Consider the following 8,102-nt stretch of genomic DNA (forward strand, 5'->3'; position numbering starts at 1 on the left):
GTTGTGAGGCGTAAGCCTCAAAGATTTTTCTGAATAAGTCCTTAATATAATACCCAAATTCTCAAAAGGCAGCTTGTAATTACTCAAAAGTTTTAAAAAGGAACTGAAATGTATTAAATTTAAAAGTCAAGACCTTTTTTATTGATTGAAGCCCTAATTTATGCTATTTTTCAATTCTTTATCTTGTCCGCTAGTCTGCTAATATTTCCCAAAAGCAACGTATAGTCAATTTTTTTTTTTTTACGAATCAAAGAAAACTCCCCTTCTCCTTCGTAGAAGCAAGTTCAAAGTTCAAATAGCAGGTTAGTCATCCTTTTTGTTCCTCCATGTAGAAAACGTTATTTTTTTCGACTCAAGTTACTTGTGCTTGTAAGTAGCGAATAATGGATTGTTTTAACTAGTTTTTTTGAGGATGGAGCATATATATATTTTACATATTTATTTCTTTAATTTTTATGCAATTTTACCTATTTATAAATATTTAGTATAATTATATTATTTTACAAAATAGTAAAAATTAAATATATACCCATGGGGCTTATACTACTAAAAATTCGGCAAAAATCAACCACGGTCGACCTTCAAAATACCGTCCACACGTAAATGGTCGCGGTTTGAACGGTTATTGGCCATTACCGACCAACTTTGGTCGATTTTTTTTTGGACGATATTACCCGGATTTCTAGCAGTGTTATGCCCCCGTGCCTCGGGGATTACGTCTCTCTGAGGCATATATAAAATGCCTCGCGTTACGCTCACACCTTTTAAAACACTATTTTGAACTATGTTACATCGAGCTTAAAAACGCGCGTATCAATCGGGTCACCCCGTTACGGGTGTCACAGTAAGTATAAAACTACATAGCTAGCTCGTAGACTATATATTTGTCTAAATTAGAGTTATAAAAATTAGAGTATAGTAAAGACAAATATGGTATTGAGTGGCTCCCGCTGTAGCAACGGACTGATAGGAGAAGAGATCCAAAGATGTTAAGAGGACCCAATTTTTTGTATGTAAAAAGCAACCTGTCAATTGCTCTCTGGGACGATAAATCCCAAGTAGGGACATTGTAAATGGCATGTAGGCCCCTACAATTTCTGCATGGCTGACTCGTGGTTCTTGGCCAACCCCTATACATATATAACATAATTCGTATATACAAAATTAGTATATACACAAATAGTAGTAAGTACAAATTAATGATGTTCGTATATGGAATTATAGGAAACTCCGCCTATATATATGAGCTTGCTCGCATTGTCCATTTCAAGCTCAAAAGTAGGATTACAGTAATCTAATCGCAATCAGTATAAAATTTGTCAAAATATGATCAATCCTCGTATATAGGACTATGGGAAGCAAAGCGAAAACAAATAGTAGTAATTAAGTACTAATTAATGATGTTCGTGTATAGAATTATCGGAAACTCCGCCTGTATGAGTTTGCTCACATTGTCCGTTTCAAGCTCAGAAGTAAAAATTACAGTAATTTGACAATCAGTATAAAACTTGTCAATTTATGATCAATCCTAGTATATAGGACTATGGGAAGCAAAACGAAAACAAATATTAGTAATTAAGTAATAATTAATGATGTTCGTATATAGAATTATCGGAGACTCCGCCTATATGAGCTTGCTCACATTGTCCGTTTCAAGCTCAGAAGTAGGATTACAGTAACCTGACCTGACAATCAGTATAAAACTTGTCAATTCATATTCAATCCTCGTATATCGGACTAAAACAAATTGAAATTAAAGTCATCTTTCTCAATCTGTACTCTTGAGTGTTCAGCTACTATTATAAGACATAGAACCACATATCATTTCTCTTTACCACAAACCCTAATGGAGTACTATTTCTTTTTTAAGAGGGACCCTCTCTAGCTCCCACACTCATGGCTTTAATTTCCTTTGAATTAATATAACTTCATCAACAGCAAGCCCATTTTCTTGATTGATCATTAAATTTTTTTTTTTTTTTTTTGTGGTGATTATATATAGGTAGAGGGTGCCAGCTGCTTTCTTTGGGTTGTTGTTTCTTTGTGGAATCTGTTACTGTTACAGTACTCTCTGGTTTTATATCTGCATTTAGCAGAGAGAGGGATATATACAAAAAGAGAGAGATGGGGCATCATACATGCTGCAACAAACAAAAAGTGAAGAGAGGGCTATGGTCTCCTGAGGAAGATGAGAAACTCATTAAGTACATTACTACTTATGGCCATGGTTGTTGGAGCTCTGTTCCTAAGCTTGCTGGTTTGTTCTTTTCTGCTCTTTATTCGAACCACATAAACAAAAACAAAAAACCCCTCTTCATTCTCCATCTTTGGGTTTTTTTTGGGTATATAGAGAAAATAAATCTACTTTGCTAATCTTCTTGTTTGTGTTTGTTCACAAAGGCGGATGCAGCCTTTGTACAATGGGTTTGATTCAGTACTTTCGTCGTGAAACAGTAAATAAACCCATGATTGGTCATGATTTTAGATTTTGAAGGTCATTAAGTTTAAATTTTGAATTCGCCTCTGCTGATTTGTCATATGTGTTTCGCTATATACATCTAAGATTTGTTGCATAGTTCATGACTTCGTGTACATGCACCTTTTGAACAAACACCAAAAGATTTCTTTAGTTAAATTCTTGTCTGAAAGATGACTTTATATATTTTTATACGGTACAGGGCTACAAAGATGTGGAAAAAGCTGCAGGTTGAGATGGATAAATTATCTCAGACCAGATTTGAAACGTGGGAGTTTCTCACATCAAGAAGCTGCACTTATCATTGAACTTCACAGTATTCTTGGCAACAGGTAAATATCTTCTTCTTCATCCTCATCACCATATCATCTTTGACTAAAAAACGGGACAAAGTATTCTGTGTTTACGGTTTCATACAGAGTTCAAAGAAGGGCCGCGCTCTAAAGGTATAATATAGACAGCCTGCTTTAACATAATTATTACTGGCTGATTTCACGACTTGAAACTGTGACGAATAAGAAGAATTCATTTTTATTAGATAATTAGATGATGATGAATAATATTTGTCATTTTACAGCTTCATGCAAAGTGACATTTTGTCATTACAGGTGGGCTCAAATAGCTAAGCATTTACCTGGAAGAACAGACAATGAAGTCAAGAACTTTTGGAATTCTAGCATCAAGAAAAAGCTCCTTTCTCATGGAACTCTCTCTGATTTTTCCATGATTTTTCCTAATAGTCTCACTACTACAAACCCTAATCCCTCTTTTGAGAATTTTTACCCACTCAACTCCACTCCTATTAATTTGATGCCAATTAGCACAAATTCTCCATTAATTCTACAAGTTGACCACCAAATGAATAATAATCAGTTAAATGGGGATTTAAATTTAAATCCAGTGGTACCTTCCCTTATTAATCCTTTGTCATTTGACTCAATTTCAAATGATCCTACTTGGTTTAATTTCAACTATCCTCATCCTCAACATGATCTTGATAATTATAACCAAAATGTTCTTAAACAAGACAACTCCGATTCCATGCTTACTTCTAACATTTCTTTCAACTACACTAATGGGGAGAATTTCATGGATTCAAGAAATGCAGCTATCAAAACTCACCAAGATTTATTGATGGTATGTACTGTCAATTGTGTAATCATCTTATCTAAATAAAAGCTTAGAGGGTCGTTTGGTTGGGAAACAAGTTATCCCATAAATAATTATCTCGGGATTTGTTGTCCCACTCTCCTATAGGGAGAAAAAATACTACAATCCCGGGATTAGTTCTACCACGATTTTATCCCAACCAAACGTGGGATAAACTCATCTCAAATTTAATCTCGGGACTATTTATTTTTTATCCCCAGAGGTAGACCTATGCAATAGGTAGAGGGGTCACTGGTACCCGTAAAGTTCGGCAAAAATTCCATGCATACATAAATATATCTTTAAAAAACAGTGATATATTAATAGTGGGCACCGTACATACAATGCAGATTTTGGTTGAATCAAAAAGTGCACCACAACTCTCGAATTCTGGGTCCGCCTCTGTTTATTTCTCGTACCAAACGAGCCCTAAGTTGTTACAGAGTATACATTTTTATATACTACTAAATTATGTCTTCCACACGTCCACTAACATGAACCAAACAACCTCGGTGTTCGTCTCATCTTTTTAAAAGGTTAAACTATTATAAGAAATATATTTTTATTTATTTAATTATGTCTTCAGCAGGTACCATTGCTTCCCAAGCTTTCTGAAAAGATAAAGGGGAATGGTGGCATTGTGGAATCAATACCTCCTGCTGCTTCACAACAGATTGAGTCGATGGTGGTTAATAGTCTCCCATGTACTTTCCCAAATGGTTATATCCATCCACATTATGGCATGAATGGAGTACATGAAATGGAACAAATAGAATGCATGCACATGTCATCTTTCCCATCATCATCATCATCATCACCATCATCATCCAAATCTTCACCATCATCATGCAATACTCAATTTGTGATGAACCCTAATCTTCATACAAGTTGGGATTCATAGAGACATGTAATTGGCATTTGTGATGTGGCTGTTTGGCTTGTAAAAGGTTCCCGTAAAGGTGGGGTGTGAAACAGGGATTTAGCTACAAACTCAGGGGTAAACTATGTATTAAACATTTTATTTTTCTATTAAAAATTTTACTATATATATATATATATAATATTGTTCCAAGGGAATTAAGGGAGATTTTTATGATGAGGGAACAACTTAAAAGAGAGGGAATTAGTTTCATATTATTATTGTGCAGCTATATTTATATATATAGTGTTTTGCATAGAGAAGTTGAGAACTTTCCATTTATGTGTTATTTATGCAGTTTCTTTGTAACAATTAATACTTGTATTGATCCATATAAGTAGTTTCAATATATCTCCATTGTCATAATTCCTTCGCTTCATTCCTTCATGAAGCAACAAGGAAAAGGAAAGAAGAAGAAACATATATATACTGTCTCTATATAGAAGTGTTTTATCATGTAAACAAGAAGATTAAGATTTTCATTTCCTTTATATTGACAGTGTAAAAGAATTTTAACATTATTATATTACAGAAAGGATAATTACAGATAATCATTTCTAAAAGGTACGCAAATTGCCTGTTATAAAAATTAAAATACACAAAGTATAAAAATTCCTTACACGGCTAGTATGTTTATAAGTTAAACCCAAATATTAAATACAATAGAAATGTTACAAGCAAGAATGAGAAAAAACTAAAAGGAATGTTCAAACTATAGTATTGTCACGTTAACAAAGTTTTATAAATTAAAAAACAGTTGTAAGTGATTTGAGTTTGACAACAGTACGAGTTCCAACAATTAAGTAATTTTGTGGCTAAACTTGTAAAGAATTTTCCTTATCACTAAATAGTCAAAATACTGAAAGGGAAGCTATTTGCAGATACTAAATACTGAGGGGACCATTATATTATCCCACTTTTTTAAATAGTTTCTATCCCATTTAATTCTTTCTATTCTTTTTTCTTTCACTTCTTATTTAGACTATCATTTTTATCATATAATCAATTAATGATTATTAAGAGATTTACATGTGATCGCCTAATAAGTATTCCTGTATGATTGTGAAAATGTAAAGTCATAATGTATTGTACTGTATTATATTGTATTGTACTATATCGTTTGTTGAATACAATATTTGGATAGATTGTATCTTTTGTTGTTGTTTCATGATCAGGCACTAGCAATATGAAGAATAAACTTGCAATACTACTATAAAGAAAAATTATGATACGGGATAAATTTATTATATAAAAAGGTAGGGTAAATTGATAAAATAAAATTATTTAATAATATGAAGGGTGAGATGAGAGAAAAAGACGAGATAACGACGCAACCACACCCAATCGGTTGTTACATAAAGTGGCACATTTCGTCGTTACGTAACGACGGATTTAACAATACGATACAATAAAATTTAAGTAACAACCAAAACAAACATCGTATTTAGAATAACAATACGATACAACAGAATAGGTAACAACCATCCAAACAAGCTAATCTTTTCTCCACCTCTTAGTTTAGATTATATGCCAGTCAATATTCAAACCCAACCTTTTATTTCTAGTAACGTTTGGTCTCAATTTTCATCTTTTGTCATTTTCATTTCGAAAGAATTTAAAAAACAATGAAACCGTGTTTGGTAGCTTCAAAGAGCAAAATTTTCATGGAAATTATCACAGCAAATTTGGAAAAAAGGACTTGAACCAGTTTCCTATGGTTTTCCTCAACAGATGTAAACGATTGTGGTACTGTTCTTCATCGAGGCGTCCACATCCTAATCAATTTCTGCATATGGTACTTTTTTTAAAAAAAAAAAATTGAAATTGAAAATTTGTTTAAGAATTACGTAGTAATATTTTCTAAAAAGAAAAAGAATAGTGGACAACTTAAACATTTTCGAGTCCTTTGAAATTTGTACAAGGATGGAGCTGTCAATCCGTGCAGATAATTCTGTCCAGGACATTATCTTTAAAATCGTATACATTATATTCAAAATGACTTGGGTTGACCCCTCATAAAAAAACATGAAAGTACTTTGTAATTCAGAACGCAATGGTACCTTTGATTTTTTAGTCGTCATTATACAATCTTAGTGCAGGTATGTACGATTGTCCAAGATACGATTGTATTTAGCTAAGTATAAGTTGTTTTAATGCTTCGTAGCATTTTCAACTGGCACTGGATAGAGAGACATGTGACGATAAAAAATTATCTGCACTTGATATTTACACGCGAAATTTCTAAATTGTCAAGTTGCTTCTTTGAATCTTTCACAAATCACAAGTGTGCATATACAATGCGAAAATGATGTGCAATAGAGTATACAATAACAACAACAATAAATCTAGTATAATCCTACAAGTGGAGTATGTGGATAGTAGTATATATGCAGATTTTACCCGTACCTTAAGAAGATAAAAAGAGACTGTTTCAGATAAATCATAGGCTCAAGGAAAGATGAAAAAGCAATAGCACCGGACAATAACACCATCAAGATAACAGAAACCGAAACGTCTGGAATAGAGTATGAGGGTGTTTGGCTAAGCTTATAAGCTAGTCAAACTAGCTTATAAGCACTTTTTGGCTTATCTATGTGTTTGGTAAAGTTAAAAGTGTTTATAAGCCAAGTGCTTATAAGTCAAAAATAAGCTAATAGTCATAAGCTAGTCACTCACAGCTTATGAATTTTTAGCTTATAAGCACTTTAAATTTGACCAAGATTTTTACTATTTTATCCTTAAAATATTCTTTTTTAGAACAGAACCTCTTACATCGATACTCACTACCTCAAGTATTGTTTCAACCCCCCCCCCCCCTCTTCAAGTATGCAATTTTCACTGACTATTTAAGATAAGCAAATTCTCTATTCTCTTTGCATATTTATTGTCACACCTCCTTTTTACCACCCCGGAAGGGTATAAGGGAGTTTTTCCAATTTAAGTGACAATCAAAACGGGATTATTTATTAAAATCAGAGTCGCCACTTGGGATAATTTATGGTGTCTCAAGTCACCGGTTTCAAATCCCGAATCGAGGAAAGATTGACTCTGTTTTATAATCAGCGAACACAGAAATCTGGGTAAGGAATTCTGTTAACCCGGGAGAAGGTGTTAGGCATTTCCGGGTTTCGTGGTTCTAGCACGGTCGCTCACATATTATAATTGGCCTATTATCTGATTTTAAAATACGTTTTAGCCTATGGTATGTTTTAACTTATTAGCCGCTTTTAATTAATTTTAGGAAGTTTCAACGTTATCTAAAACACATCTTGAACCACGCCACATGAAATGCACCCGCGGTCCACGACACATTTTATTTATCGTTGTTGAGAATTGGAGTTGGGTCACATGAAATGCACACCCGAGTTTAGGAAATTAATTTTAAAATAGCGCGCCTAAAGCAGCTACGCGCTTTCAAGTTAATAACAAGGTTTGCGAGGGCCATGGAAAATTTAATTTGCTTATGGCACGCCTCAAATCTATTTCCTCATATAAATTTTTTTTGTTTAGTCTCATGAGGGCCATGGGTGATATAGTTAAAAATGGCACACCTCAGTC

At 33.5% G+C, this 8,102-nt stretch overlaps 1 protein-coding gene across 2 annotated transcripts; it reads left to right on the forward strand.

The window, feature by feature from the left end:
• Window positions 1–1,866: 1,866 nt before the first annotated feature.
• On the forward strand, window positions 1,867–4,820 carry LOC109212732 (transcription factor MYB26-like). 2 transcript variants are annotated; one of them, XM_019376403.1, is made up of 4 exons: window positions 1,867–2,257; window positions 2,679–2,808; window positions 3,085–3,613; window positions 4,212–4,820. In XM_019376403.1, the coding sequence occupies exons 1-4, from the start codon at window positions 2,125–2,127 to the stop codon at window positions 4,524–4,526; spliced, it is 1,107 nt and encodes a 368-aa protein (XP_019231948.1). In that variant the 5' UTR covers window positions 1,867–2,124; the 3' UTR covers window positions 4,527–4,820. The 2 variants fall into 2 exon arrangements, with proteins under 2 accessions (XP_019231948.1, XP_019231949.1); XM_019376404.1 differs by having other exon boundaries at window positions 4,215–4,820.
• Window positions 4,821–8,102: the final 3,282 nt, after the last annotated feature.

Source organism: Nicotiana attenuata, unplaced genomic scaffold (assembly GCF_001879085.1).
Source record: "Nicotiana attenuata strain UT unplaced genomic scaffold, NIATTr2, whole genome shotgun sequence".
Taxonomy (NCBI): Eukaryota; Viridiplantae; Streptophyta; class Magnoliopsida; order Solanales; family Solanaceae; genus Nicotiana; species Nicotiana attenuata.

Excerpts from the sequence above, each read along its gene's own strand:
- LOC109212732 (XM_019376403.1), top strand. The coding sequence starts at position 2,125 with ATGGGGCATCATACATGCTGCAACAAACAAAAAGTGAAGAGAGGGCTA. Across the intron at positions 2,258-2,678 it reads CTCTGTTCCTAAGCTTGCTG|GGCTACAAAGATGTGGAAAA; the intron begins GTTTGTTCTTTT and ends TATACGGTACAG. Across the intron at positions 3,614-4,211 it reads CTCACCAAGATTTATTGATG|CAGGTACCATTGCTTCCCAA; the intron begins GTATGTACTGTC and ends TTATGTCTTCAG.